Source organism: Mauremys mutica, chromosome 4, assembly GCF_020497125.1.
Source record: "Mauremys mutica isolate MM-2020 ecotype Southern chromosome 4, ASM2049712v1, whole genome shotgun sequence".
NCBI classification, from domain to species: domain Eukaryota; kingdom Metazoa; phylum Chordata; order Testudines; family Geoemydidae; genus Mauremys; species Mauremys mutica.
Window position 1 is genome coordinate 105981044 of NC_059075.1, and position 14631 is coordinate 105995674.

Genomic DNA, 14631 nt, shown 5'->3' on the forward strand with positions numbered 1-14631 from the left:
TACATGCCAGACTGATTGGCCAAAAATAGGCACACCCTCTTCCACCTCTCCCACCCCCCTGTTCAGGATTCTCAGCCATGAACCGCCTCCTGGAGTTATGCACCTAAGTCAGATCAGTCACTTAGGGCTTGTCAACATTGGCACGTTACAGCGCTGCAACTTTCTCACTCAGGGGTATGAAAAAAAATCACCCCTGAGCACTGCAAGTTTCAGCCCTGTAACGTGCCAGTAGAGACAGTGCACCAGCACAGTGAGCCGCGCCCCTTGTGAGTATGTTTTTTTAGAGCGCTGGGAGAGCTCTCTCCCAACACTGTTCCACAACTACACAAGCCATATTAAAATGCTGCTGTGGTAGCGCTTTAATGTTGACAGTTAAAGACGTGCCCTAAGGTAATTCTTCATGAAAAACTAGAGAGAGAAAGTGAGAGATCCCATCCCATTATAGTGGTTAAAGCACTCACCTGCATTCAAGTCCCTGCTATGTATGATTTGAAACAGGGCCTTAAACCTATGATATTTCCCCATCCCAGACCCAGTAAACACCCAATAAAATTAATATTACAGTCATCACAGGGACTGCCATTAATTTCAATATTAGTTGGAGTAATTATTCAAGGCTTGATCCTGGAAGCTCTCATGTGAGAAATCCCATTGCTTCCAGCAGGACTAGTCTCATATGACAGAGTTTGAGAGACTGGATTTTTAAACTGGGTTATAGGATGCTAAACAATTTTTACACAATGGGTACATTTCAGGAGCAAGTGAAATGATCCCTTTATACAGGTCCCAATTCTGCAATCACAGTTGCATGGGTGGACCCCCAGTCCCCAACTGACTTGAGTGGGACTCCATGTGGGCAATGGTAACCACCCATAGGAAGCTCCTTGAAGGATCAGGGCTACAGTTTTTGTGCATCTGCGCTTAGCCTTCAGATCTTTTCTCACACAAGTTGCTTAACTGAAGCCAAGGAGGCTATTTGCATGTGTTTGGTATACAGCAGGGGCGCTCAATTTTTTTTTCTGGTGACCTCTTTCACATAGCAAACCTCTGAATGTGACCCCACTCTTATAAATTAAAAAAACTTTTAAATCTATTTAACACCATTATAAATGCTGGAGGCAAGCGGGATTTGGGGTGGAGGTTGACAGCTCGCAACCCCCCATGTAATCACCTTGTGACCTCCTGAGGGGTCCCAATCCCCAGTCTGAGAACTCCTGGTATGCAGGGTGGAGATCCTTTGTTCTCAAAATTGCTATACAAATGTAGGGTAATATTATGCTATTTAATTTTGATTTATATACTATTGCTTATTTGGATATTTCTGTGTTGTCCACATAAATTAAAACCAAACAAATATATAAATACCTTAAGATACCCTTAAGTGACTCAATAAAATCACTGCCCCTTTATCTACCCTACAATGATTACTAATGCTATCCCAGTTGTTATTAATTAAAAGCCTGATTAAATGCTTGTTTATATTCATAATATACTTGTATTCATAATATTTTTGTGTCTGCTATTTAAGCAATAGTTTGTATTTCAAAACACTCAAAATATCTGAACATATACTAAAAAGCGTTTTTTCTAAAGTACCTTAAAGTACTTTTCTAAAGTACTTATCTAGGTATTTCAAATCTGAGGGGAAACTCCCTCATTTTTACTAACACAAGATAATGACAGATCTATTTAGGCCCTAATCCTGCAAACACTTCTACATACACAAAACTTTGTGTGCATAGTCCCCTTGACTTCTATGGAATTGTAAAACTATGTAAAGTTATGCACATGCTTCGGTGTTTGAAAGATTTTACATTTTGTAAAAACAAGGTCTTGTAAAAACGTCAATCTTTTGATCATTAAAAAAGTCAATTAAAATTGATTGAATCCACTTAATCTTTCACCCCAGTGTTCCTAATTTAAGCATTACAACTCTGAAGCAGAGTTCAGAGCTTGAAAGTGAAATTAAGACCCAAACTGACTATAAACCAAAATGAAACTAACTTGTCTGTTTTCCTTATCCAAGGTGAATGAAATGTAAAAAGTACATTAATCCTGAGAAGTAAATTAGATTATAACAATGTTCATTTGCAATATCAGACATTTACAAAAGCGGTAACATTAAAAAATACTAGCGTCAATTGAAAGGAATTATTTCAGATAACTTCCTCGGGGTGAAATGTGTTTCATTGAATCATTTCAGAGCACCAGTTTTTGTTCTGTCACCCATTCGTGTTTCCGCAGTTGAACAATGCTACGTGATCATAAAGTATAAATCTAAAGGTTAATGGGGGGAGGAAAAGAAAACCTCGTTAATTAGCATACTCCAGAATTGACTAGCCCTGTTGAATCTCACCCGGTATGTGGGCTCACATCAACGCTTATGGGAAATCATGAGTATCACAAAGAATATTTACATGCCATTCGTCCCGATGGGCGCTCGTTTTAATCTGTTCTTTGAGTTCTGTGGCTAATCTTCCGCTCTAGAAATACTGTAGCAAGCCCCATGTGCTCTGAGAAGCAGAGATCTCACTGTTTGTAGTACCAGAGAAACCCCCATTAAGAATGTCCTTTTTCAGAGACTGAAAGGGGGAGGGGGGGAAGGAGAACATCCCTCTCCGGCTCCATTTCCAAGTCGATTGCAGAAAGAATGTGGGAGGGCTAGAAAAGTTTTGAGTGAGCCACTTCCTCGTCCAGCCCAGCTGGGAGACAGAAAGGGGGAATGTCAGATAGGGAAGGGGGGAAGTGCAGCAACAACTTCCCAGCAGCAAAATGGCCTTTTAAACCCTTGACAACAGGAGGCGAATTCCTCCCCCTGGCAGCAGCGGAAGCGATGAGTGTTCAGAGGGGAGGTGACTGACTCCTCTCCCTCTCCCCAGAGCAGGAGGCGAGCTTCGCCGGGAGTCCTGCCTGCGCATCTCGCTCCACCCTGCCCAGGACTTGTCCCCGCTCCGAGCTCCCGCATTTTCAGCGCGCGGCAGGCAGAGCGGGCAGAGCGAGAGAGCAGCCGCCGCCGCCGCCTCCGGAGCGCAGAGAGAGCGAGCCGGGGGGAGGGACCCCGCCGGGCGCCGCTGAGTGCTGGGGGGCGCAGCCCTGCCATGTCCCCGGGGCAGCCGGAGTCGGGCTAAGCGGCTGTGCGCGCAGCGGGGAGAGCTCTTCGGGACCATGAAGCAGCCAGGGCAGCTCTTCCTCCGCCTGCTGCTCCTGCTCTGCCTCGCCAAGGTAAGGCGCCCTGAGAGAGCCGGGGACGGGCTGGAGGGTGGCCCTGCCGGATCCCCTCCCCATGCAACCGGCCCCTCACTCCCACCGGCCGCTGGCCCCTGCGTCCCGCCGTGCAACCTGCCCCAGGGAACTCCTCCCGCCTGTAACCTGTCCTCAGCTCACCTCCCCTCCGCGCCCCCTCCCTGTCACTGGGGCTGGCCGCTGGCCCTGGGACGTGGGCTCCGGGGCTTGCTCAGCAGCGCGCGCGCTCTCTCGGGGGTTCCTCCGGCAGTGCCCAGCTCCGGCTCCAGTGGAAAGCAGCTCCACAGGCGCCGGGGTCGGCGACCCGCCATATGGGCGCAGAGGCCGGAGGGGCCATGTGGGGTTCTCGGGGCGCGCACTGCAGCGGGGGGGGGAGGGTCAGAACAAGAGGGGCTGGGGGCTGCAGCGTTGCCACCTGCCTATGAGGCGGCTGGGAGGGGTGGGTGAGGTTGCAGAGCCGGGCAGGTGCGCTGCCAGGTCATCTGGGCGGGCTGCTGGAAGCTGGGTGTGTCTGGAGGCCAAGTGTGCTCTACTTGTTTCCTGTACTCAGACAGTGAAGGAACTAAAGTTCATCTTAAGGGCAAGGGTCTCAAAAATGACCAGTGATCTGGATGATTATTATTTTTCTGTTGAGTGCTCCACTTCTGAAATACGTTAAAGGAGCCTGCCCTGCAGAGGACAAGTACTCAGGGCTTACTGAAAATCAGGCCTCCGCAGGGTGTTTCACATTGGGCACCTGACCAGCAAAGGATCCCAGAATCACTAGTTACCAGTTTTGACAGTCTTGGCCTGAAGATGAACTTTAGCTCATTCAGTGGGAACTACAGCCCAGTAAGCTTCCGAAGTAAACAGACTAAGTCCAGTTATTAGCTTTCTGTCAGCAGCAAATCTGAAACTTTTAAAGTCTTGAACCAGACCAGGAAGGGGTTTGATTCTCTGCTTGCTTAGACAAGTTTCACACTTGGGAGTAAGTCCACTTAAATCAACAATTTAAAGCCGGGTAAGAGTGAGAATCCAGCCTGCAGTTTGGTTTCCAGCTGTTTCCAGCTATGGGAGACTCCCAGATATTATAAAAAAAAAACCCACGGTGTAGCTATGTATTTCTTGCAAACTTTCATTTCTTTTAAGAATGCTCTTCCTACGGTTTACCATTGTGTTATGACCAGTTTGGTAAACTTATCACAGTCAATCAACATTAAGCTGTTTATATCTCAGACATTAAGAGAGATGCAGATCACCAGCCGTGTTAGCTCCTTTTAGAAGTTGGGAATTTTTAGTGAAATAGCCCACTTCTGTGGGAATTAGGCAACTCTGGAGTGTTGAATCCCAGAAAAATGGAAGGCCTCTACCCATACTGTTTGTATATCCCTCTGAAATAGGGTGACCAGGCAGCAAGTGTGAAAAATTGGGACACGGGGTGGGGAATAATAGGAGCCTATATAAGAAAAAGACCCCAAAATCGGGACTGTCCCTATAAAATTGGGACATCTGGTCACCCTACTCTGAAATTCCTTCCAATCATTGCCCCATATTTATTGCAAATATAATTTAGAGATCTAAAACTAATGTAGAGATGGGATCCAAGTATATCCCTTCCTAGATCTGAATACTCCTGAATATGGCAAAAGCTTGTATTTGTTGAGACTTGGGCAAGGGCTGTCTTTGGCCACCACCTTGCAATCTGACATGGGAACTGCATTGACTTCACCGCATTGAAATAGATAGGATTCTACACCGGGATCTGCCTGCAGCATGCCCCATTGATTTCAGTGGGGCTCTACACTAGCATAGGGATCTGCTTACACTGATCATCTTTAAGGGCCTGGGCCTTAATGTATGTCCAATGTTTTAATAAAAATCTCTCCTTAAGTCATGACACCTTCCTAATTACGCTCTGATATACCTTCTCTTTTTCTTTCTGTCTTTAAAGGCCCAGTTCATGCAGAGTAATATATTTGTGACTTATTTTTGACACTTCTGTGAATGTCAAGAACTGTGCTAGAATGTTAAAAGTTAGTTACCTTAATTCCTTAGTTGTTGTTCTTGATCTTTTTGTAGTGTTTGAATGTTAAAAGCCAGTTCTTTTTAGGAAGAGGAGACAAAAACAGTGATGTCCATGCTTGAGAGACCTGTCTTTGCTGAGGGCCTGATTCTGCAAACTCTTGCTCATATGAGACATCCTAACTCACTTGATTTCAACAGGCTACTTGCATGAGTAAATATAATTTTTGTGATATGGCTGTTACGATTGTACAACCCAATTGACAGCAAGGAGGAAACAATTTTTAAACTTACTAAGTTATAGCAAAGCCCATATTTGTGAGAATTAACAACTTTAAAATTACACTAAATATTTGACATTAGGAATTTGACAGCATAGACCCAGTTTTCAAAAGTGGGGACTATGACAGCATATTCCAACCCGGCATTTGGATGGCTGCATTGTCACTTAGGTGCATAAATGCGCTATAAAATACACCTAACAACCTGATCCTGTAGCTGTACCATACACAGAAATTGCACTGAAGTTATATCAGTAGGTTAGCTATAGGATTGTGATGTAATTGTTGATTTGAGTTTCCAGATAAAGGACTGGGATGTCTTACTAGGGGCACAGTATTTGAAATTTGGGCTTGCTATGTGTAAACATAATTGGGTCAATTTAATATCCGGTGTAAATTGTTGAAGTCAATACTGTTACAGCAGGGATGAATTTGAACCATTTTTACATTGCATTGCACATATATAATAGCCATTGTTAACCATTATGGTTGAGTCTTGTTTAATATCTTTGGCCTAATAAACTGCATTGTGTACTAACTGTTTGCTAAATTTTGGCTTTATAACAACTCCAGTTTCAAGTCAACTTAATTTACACTTCAAATTTAAAAACAGTTTAAAAACAAGAGTTTAATAAAAATACATAGCAAATTGCTCTATAGCAAAGATCCAAAGTGAAGCTGATTTAGGGCTCAGGTAAACTTAAAAAAATAAGAAAAATACAAGGCTTTCCCTGCTACATTAAATATTCTGTTTCTGGGGTGAATTGTTCATCTCAAAGTTTGATCAGCTCTTAAACCAACTGTATTAGGTAGATAGGCACAGGCAATGCTTAACTGTGGAGACTAAAAATTGATGCCTTATGAGATGTATTTTGGAGTGATCTGTTGCTGTAAAATATTGTTTTTGTTTGTTTTAAATTTGTGAAGTTACACGTGGGTATCCCTATCCCCCAAAGCAGGCGATTGTTTATGTCACTGAATAGTTGTGCAGAACTGCAGATGCTGGGAGAAGTTCTTTCATTCTTAACCCCAATACATGTTAAATGGTAGTCCTTCTGAATGTTCTAAACAATGAGCCGAGAACATTGATTCCTTCTGTAATACTTTGCAGATTCTTTATTTTAAATATGACAGAAAATCAGAAAATGGTTTCCTCTTCACTGCATATAATGCATGCGTATGCTGCATGTTCTGAAGGCCTCTAACAGTCGGATTTTAGTCTCTGTGCCTGCTTTGCATCTAACAGTGTATGTGCATGCGCACACACACAAAAATCCTCTTCTGCATCTTTGAGATCAGAATGGAGGCCCACAGTGTGGATATATTGTCTGTGCAAACGGCATCGCTATTAATAGTACTTCCGTAACTATGCTAGCTACGTGCACCCATGATCTCGAATTTTCATGCCATGTAAATGTTTTGGTTGGAATTACTAAATATGAGAAAGCAAGAGAGACTGTTAATGAATAAAATCTTGTTTGTTTTTCATGGAAGGCTAGATTTTACTAATCCATATAATTTTAATTTGTACACTTCCTTGTTCCTTCTAGAATTGCAGTGTACTAAGGGGAAGCATTTCCACATCTGCTATGGGATGAAGGTTAGAAATTGTGGGTTTGAGTTCTAGTAACCTTAAAACCCACCTCTGTTTTAGTTAAATGCTTCCCAGTTTAACTATAGGAGGAGAAGGCTGTTAAAATAAATTAATCTGTGTTTCCAAAATTGTGGTACAAACAACTGGTGGTCTGCAGAGACCTAGTTGATCAGATGGTGCTAGTTCTTTTCCTTGGTGTTCAGGTCCTTAATTGCAACTAAGGCCATGTCTCGACTAGAACTTATGTCGACAAAACTTTTGTTGCTCAGGAGTGTGAAAAAACCCACCCCCCTGAACGACATAAGTTTTGCTGGCATAAGTGGTAGTGTGCACAATGCTAGGTCGGTGGGAGATGCTTTCCTGCCAACATAGCTACTGCCGCTTGCTGAACTGGTTTTTTGATGTCGACAGGAGAGCTCTCTCCCGTTGGCATAACGCGGCTACAACAGCGCTCTCACAGCTGCATGGCTGTATCAGTACGGCGGTGCCACTGTAAGCTTGTAAGTGTAGACCTGGCCTAAGAGCTTGAACACCTCTAAAGGTAACTGGAAATGAGGAGGAGCCAGCCTAGATGCCTCTACAAAGGAGGGACCACTGTTCTGAGGAGAGTAAACAGGAGCCCCGCTCAAGGAGTCAGGCTACCAGTAGGATTGAAGCAGTCCTCCTCCAGCAGGAGAAGATTGTGCAGGAGAGAAGGGCTTAGGGAATCAGAGAAGAAGATAATTTAGCATGCCCAGAGGAGAAGGGGGCAAAATGTGTTGGGGGAAATAGAGGATCTGACCTCTAGGAAATGTGTGCAGAAGGAGGGGAACAGACCAGATGTCCACCCATCAATTCTGCTAAGCTAGAGCCTGTACCAAGGCTCTGCTCTAAACATAGATAGATCCAGTTTTTCCCATATCCATTCAGGTACACTTGGACTGCTATGCCTATGTACCTACAGAGTGCATGGTCAGGGCTTTAGATGTTCCTCCAAGTCTCTTTGGTATTCACAATAAGATGGGGAAGAGGAGTGTGGCCCATATCTCAAATCAGATTAACAAGGCTCACTTTGGGAGAAAAACAAGTGGCCACCATATGGGATATATTGCATCTTCCCTAAACAACATAAAGAAAACACTACCCACTGATGTACCTTGTACCTACATGTTCTGTGTTGGCCTTTCCTATTTTACTTCTGTCTCTTTTTCGTTTGACATCTCGTCCCCTCCCCCCCCCCCGCCACATGCATGCTATTTTTTTGTTGTGCAAAGCTGTTTCAAAACTGAAATAATTAAGAAAAAAATTCTAGCGTGACTTAAATTAGTTCCCAGCACTTGCATAGATATGCACATGGGCTGTGTGGTATCAAAGAGTATGTATGTGTGACACTGTTTTAGGCCTTAGGAAAGCTACGTTCTTTTTTAAACATGCTTTTTGTTTGGCCACTTGAAAGAGCTATTTTTTTGTTTGTTGGTTGGTTTTGTGGTACATGGGAGCATGTCATCTGCAAAAACATAAAATTGTTCTCCATATTCTTTGCATAATATTGGGCTGGGATTTGGTCATGTGAAGAGTAATGAGGAAGAGGAAACAGTTTTGCCTGATCAGGCTATTGAAGCTGCAAAGGTTCTGATTCTGATCCTCCAGCTAACTAGGAAGGAAACACTTGAATGCAGGATCTTGAGCTGTATTTTGAATTAAATTCCATTTGCTGCAGCATTGCAAGTAGATACAATATGTCCATAGTGCCTTGTCAAAGGCTTTCTCTGAATACAGAGACGGTCAAGACATTTTCATATTATGGGTGTATATATTTCAAATCCCTTAGGTTATCTCAGCCTTCTGTCCCATGGCCCAGAGTGAAGGAAGCAGGTGACTAGCCATTTTCTTGGTCAGGGTTTTATAATCTGTGTCGAAAAGGCCGATGACTCTGTATGAGACTTACACTTGGACTAATTCCTTGCCTCCTTTTGGCAATATTGCGATAGTTGTTGTCTGTCAGTTTGAAGAGTTATATTGAAGGTGGCCTTACTGTGAGTGCTCCCTGTAGGGGGTTATTTATCCAAAGCAAGTTTTGTAGAAATTCAGCCCCATATTTACTCATTAGGGCCTGTGGCCATGTGCATTCTTGAGGGACATAGTGGAGTCTTCTAGTTCCTCTTCTTCCCCTGGTTCTATGAGATTTGTTGCTCATGCACAGTAAAATGTGTCGATTTGGTGGTTGAGAGAAAACTCTGGGGGTTTCTCCTGCTTATGCAAAGGTTTTCTGTTCTGTGAGATAATTTTTTGTTAAAGTACAACAAACTCATTGCTCTCCCTGGCCTCGGGAGCTCTGCTGCTCTTCCTTGCACCGACTTCTCTACGTAATTTTGAAATAGGAAGACCTGGTGTTTTGGGGGTTCCAGATCTGCTGGTGGGTGGCCTAATCTCCCAGTGAAAATAGAGGAAGCCTCCAGCATTTGCAACATTTAAAATTAGACTGGTGGTAATACTAGTTCATATAGAAAGGGGAACAATCCTGCACTGGCAGAGGTTTGGGTTCATTGACATGATCCATCTTTGAGACCAATCTGTAGTTTCTATGGATACTTAGGCTACATCTATGCTATGGACTTTACAGAGGTGCAATTATACCACTGCTCCTCTGTTGCCGCTCTATGCCGGTGGGAGAGAGCTCTCCCGTCAGCATAATTAAACCACCCCCAACAAGTGACGGTAGCTGTGTTGGCAGGAGAATGCCATGGACATAGCGCTCTCCACTCCGGCACTTTTGTCTGTGAAACCTATGTCGGTCAGGGGTGTGGGTTTTTTCACACCCCTGAATGACAAAAGTTTTGCTGACAAAAGTGCTAGTGTTGACAAAGCTGTAGATGATTCCACTGTGTGTGTGTGTGTGTGTGTGTGTGTGTGTGTGTGAGAGAGAGAGAGAGAGAATATGAAGCTCATGATTTTAGTAGTTTCATTACAGCAGGACAAGTAGCTTGCATGAGCCATCAAGAAAAATGGACTCAAAACCCTACCAATGATTCTGTTACCATATCAGGCATACCCTGTCTTAAACACTCAAAACTGGTTCTGAAACCTGGTGTTTTCAGAATAATTGTCTTTGGCTGACAGTAAATTTCCATATGCATGATTGTAGCTTATTAATGTAAAAGCTGAACAGGAGTTGAACACTTGTGTGTGTGGAGGGGTGGGAGGTTTCTGTGATTACACTTGATTGCATTCTTTGGTGCTGCGGGAGTCTTTTAGACCTACAAAATGCTTCAGAATAGAAGGGGAGGTAAAATAACTGAACTTCTCTACTTGTCTAAGGACTCTTTAGGACTCTAGGCTTGTTTAGTTGTGTTTTTCCCGTGACAACAGACACAGGAATTCTAATATCTTACTGACACTGGCGAGCATGTACAAGTCTCAAAATTGCCTTTTAAATCTCATTGTAGTTCAAGGAATTATTGAAAACACAAGGTTTTCCTCTGTGTATAACACTCTTTCTTGGTCACACAGTGTTTTGCTGGTCTCCTCACAGGATTAGCGACTTTTTGTAATCCTTGATACAGTTTGCATGGCTCTTTCATAAAAAGCAGTCAGTGCCAATTAAAACTTGATTGATTTCTGTGCATAGTTCTGCTCTATGTGAGTGTTTGCAATTTTGCCATTCTTTTTTTTTTTTTTTTAAAGAAAATACTCTTTCCAAGAGAAACAAGATAAGCATATCGGTGTGCGCATTTATTGGCTTTCATGTTACTGTTGAAGGGTAAACTTCTAATGCATTGCACTGCATGTTAGGTGTGAGTTTCCGACTTTAAGAAACGTTGCACAAATATGACTGTGCAGTGCACAGAAATCTCATCCCGGAGCCTTTATAAAGTATGTCCACAAAGCTTTAAAATTGCATCAAGAGAAACAGTCACTGGGAGAGATCAGTCTCTGTAACTACTTCTTGGTGGAGTTGTGCAAATAAACTGTACAGTACAGTTTTGTGCACCTGTGCTTGAGAGACAAAGCCAGCAGCACCTATCTGAGGTCTAAATCTGGCCTTTTTTAGATTTGTGCTTACAGAATCCCACCACATACACAGGTATTGTAGTGCCGTGGTGTAGAAATCTGAATAGAAAAATCTTAAAGCCCTTGAGAAACCATGCTATGTCTAACAAGGGTGAAGAAAACGTACTGGCATCTTGACATGACATAAAGGGAAACTTAAAGTCAGCAGCATGAAAATCTGAATTCTTCTAAATGACGCTTCTAAAAATTGTTAAAAGATTCCTTACAATGTAATTAGAGCTGATTGAAAAGTTTTGAATTTTCAAAATTTCAGTGAAAATGTTCTGTAGAAAGTTTTCATGCAATTTTTTCCAGCTTTTTTAAACCAGTTTAGAGCAGTGTTTTTTGAAAATTTTAAGTTTTGCCTCACAACTTAGGTTTTGAAGACTTTTCACAAAACAATGTGTTTTTTCAACTAGCTGCATTATTAATATTAACAATGAAAATGGCCTGGATATTTTATAATTAACCAATTACAGATGAAATGTCTAAGTACAAACTGGGTTAATAATTGAAACAAGCATATATATGTACAGTGGTGTTACCAGAGCTATTTGATAAGTTTTTCTGATGAGCCATGGTTAAGTGCAGTAAAAATTTTACATGCCCCCTTGTTGAGAGATGGGGCTGTTAAATCTGGGATTGTATCTCTGTCTTGTTCTCTTCATAACAATGCAGTACTTGTTGTTGTGATACATGTTAAGTAACCATTAAAGCCACACCAACACTTGTCAGTTATTTATTTATTTTTGAAGAAAACTCCTTTGCCTGTAGGTTATCAAGTATTTCCTGCAGATACTGTACCTCAAAACAAAGGAGCTGACAGGCAAAGGCAACAACAACGAAAACATGTTGAACATTTTTATATTGACCCTTCTGAATATAATGTATTTTTTTACTCACGCAATCACAGATTGCATATGAGAAAACCTGAAGCAATTTCATATTTAAGGTGCAACATCTGAACTCACTTGGTCCTCCAGTTTCATGGCACAATGTGTCACCATCTTAATGTCACCCATCTATTTCTTTCAATTCTAATTGTGTTTAGATATTGCCTGGTAGTGGTTAACCCAAACTATAAACCTGCTTTTTGAAATATAATTCTATTGGTTTGATGCAAAATTCAGTAACTATGAGTCTTTTTTTAACCTGAGTCTTTCTTTGAGCCCCTCCTGCGAGCTCAGAGAAGTCTCACCTCCACAGAAGACTGCTCTTGTAGTCAAAGAGCAAAGATACAGTTCTCTCTGCTGTCCATCAAGACAAATCCATAATTTCAGAGTAAAGCAAGGGTGACATTCCCACTGCAATGGGCCAGCTTCTACAGCACTTTCAGCCTTGTCAGCTGAAGAACAAGGAGCTGTGTTATAAACTCAGATTTGGATCTCCTGCACAGTAACTTTTTGCACTATTATGAGGGTGTGGGACAAGCGCCTACTGCCAGTGCCATGAATGGGGAATTTTGCTATTGACTTCAGGGGCAGCAAGATCAGGCCCCAATTGAAAGAACAAGTGATAGATTTTAAAAGTCAATACATGTGACTTTAAAAATGTTGATCTTAATAAAAAAGCAATTAATGCCTTAAACTTCATTTTGCAGTCATTTAGTTGACTAAAAAGAAGCTAGCAATTCACACTAGCAAATGTGAAACATAATACACACACACAAATATATATATATATATAGTTGGCAAAGTACTGACACCAGTTTGAGACTTTGTATGCTAAGCGTTAGCCAGCAGCAAATATTTGCAGGTTAATATAACTTCTGGAACAACCCTAAATGGTGCTAATTTCCCAGCAGTACAATGTAGAGCCACAGTATGTGGTTTAACTGGTATTTAGCTATTGTCTTTGAATCAATCTACGTACTTTGTATGCATCTGTTGAACTATTTCCTGGTTTCAGAGTAGACGTACATGGTGCACCAGAAATTAACAGAAGACTAGTGCTGATAAGTATTTATTGTCTCGGAGTACAGTAGTATTGTAAAGAGTATTTGGTCCTCTTCTCCTCTCCCCAAAAGATTACGGCCTGGTAAGAATAATTCCCTTTACAAATATAAAATTTAACAAACCTGCTCCACACAGTAAAAATGAAACTGTTTTGCTCTAGATTTGCAAAAGGCTGATCTGTCTATAAATTCCATTTCCTCCTCTAAAGCTCCCACAATGTATCCTTTTTGGCTCAGCCGAAGTGACTCTAAATCACCCAATATCACAAACAATTCTGGGCAATTGCCAAAGCAAACCCTGCTCCGTACAAGGGCACAGATTCTGTGGGCTTTCCATACTAGTGTGAGGTTGAAGGTCACTTGTGGGGCTCAGTCTTCCCCTTAAAAGTATACAAACACCAAAAACTCTAACCTCCATGTATATGTAGATGGAGCAATTAGCACTGCATACGAGCAATCAAAATCATACTTTTGGGCAAATCTAAAGCAGTTCAACTACACACACCCACTTGCACAAACCTGATTTTTTTTCAGTCTCTGTTTGGGTCAATCTGTACATCATATGAATGACAGTAAGAAGCACCAATCAAAGTGTGCCAAAGATTTTTTTGTTGCAGCACACTCCTGATGCATCCTTGCCTATCTTCATGCCACTTTCAGAGTTGGCCCCAGCAGCATGCTTCTTAGTGCTCCATCGTGAGTGAAAACGGACAGATTTCAATATGAAACAAAAAGAGATTGGGGGCGGGGGGTGGGCGCCAGAGACAAGATGTCTTGTGTGCCAAATATCATTTCCGACTGTTGCTGTGAGTTCTGTTTGTCTCCTTTGCCCCCAGAACTTCACATCATCGACTGAGATGATCTCTGACATAACCTGTTAATCTGAGACTTCCAACTTCAGGATGATTATTTGTCCCCAGTAATACAGAATCCTGTGGGAGAGGTAGTAGGCGTTATGCTCCCTAACTTAGCTTCCCTGATAGTAAAGACTTCTTTTTTGATACCAGGAAAGACCTTCTAAGATTGTCTCCTCTCCTGAGATTGGAAGTTTTGCTGCTCTACCTTCCAATGCAGCTAAAAGAACCATCCGAATCCCAGTTTGGCACACGAGGTTCCTAGTAACAGCTCTGAAGAGGTTTAGGAGTAGCAGTGGGCAAGAGCTCTGTCTCTCTGTAGAAACTCTGCTGGGGAAAACAAAGTTATTTTCCTGAAGCTAAAGAAGTGGTAGAGGGACCAGACGCTCCTTGGCAGTTCCTTAGTTATGCAAAACCATTGCCAGGCTTCTCTAATTAGACTGCTAAGAAGAGAATCTGCTGATCTGATGTCTCATCTTTTGTCAGTTTAATATACTTCTTAATAACTTCTGGGTAGACCCTGATCCCGAGTTCACATTGTCAGCTCATGTGGCTAACATGCACAAACTCCCATGCACAGGGGTAAGCTACATAAGGTCCCAACTCTCTGCTTGGCTCCTGAAGTCAACTCAGGTTGCAAATTGTACACAAAGCCAGGCAAAAGGAGCATGGCTT

The 14631-nt window shown here is 42.3% G+C and overlaps 1 protein-coding gene across 1 annotated transcript in view; it reads left to right on the top strand.

Moving 5' to 3' along the window:
• The first annotated feature begins 2988 nt into the window (after positions 1–2988).
• The window catches only part of PTPRJ (protein tyrosine phosphatase receptor type J), a 153943-nt gene continuing 142300 nt past the window's right edge, over positions 2989–14631 (top strand). The window contains exon 1 of the mRNA XM_045014385.1: positions 2989–3222. Coding sequence (XP_044870320.1) covers positions 3166–3222 — 57 coding nt within the window. The 5' untranslated portion in view covers positions 2989–3165. The remainder of the gene's footprint in view (positions 3223–14631) is intronic.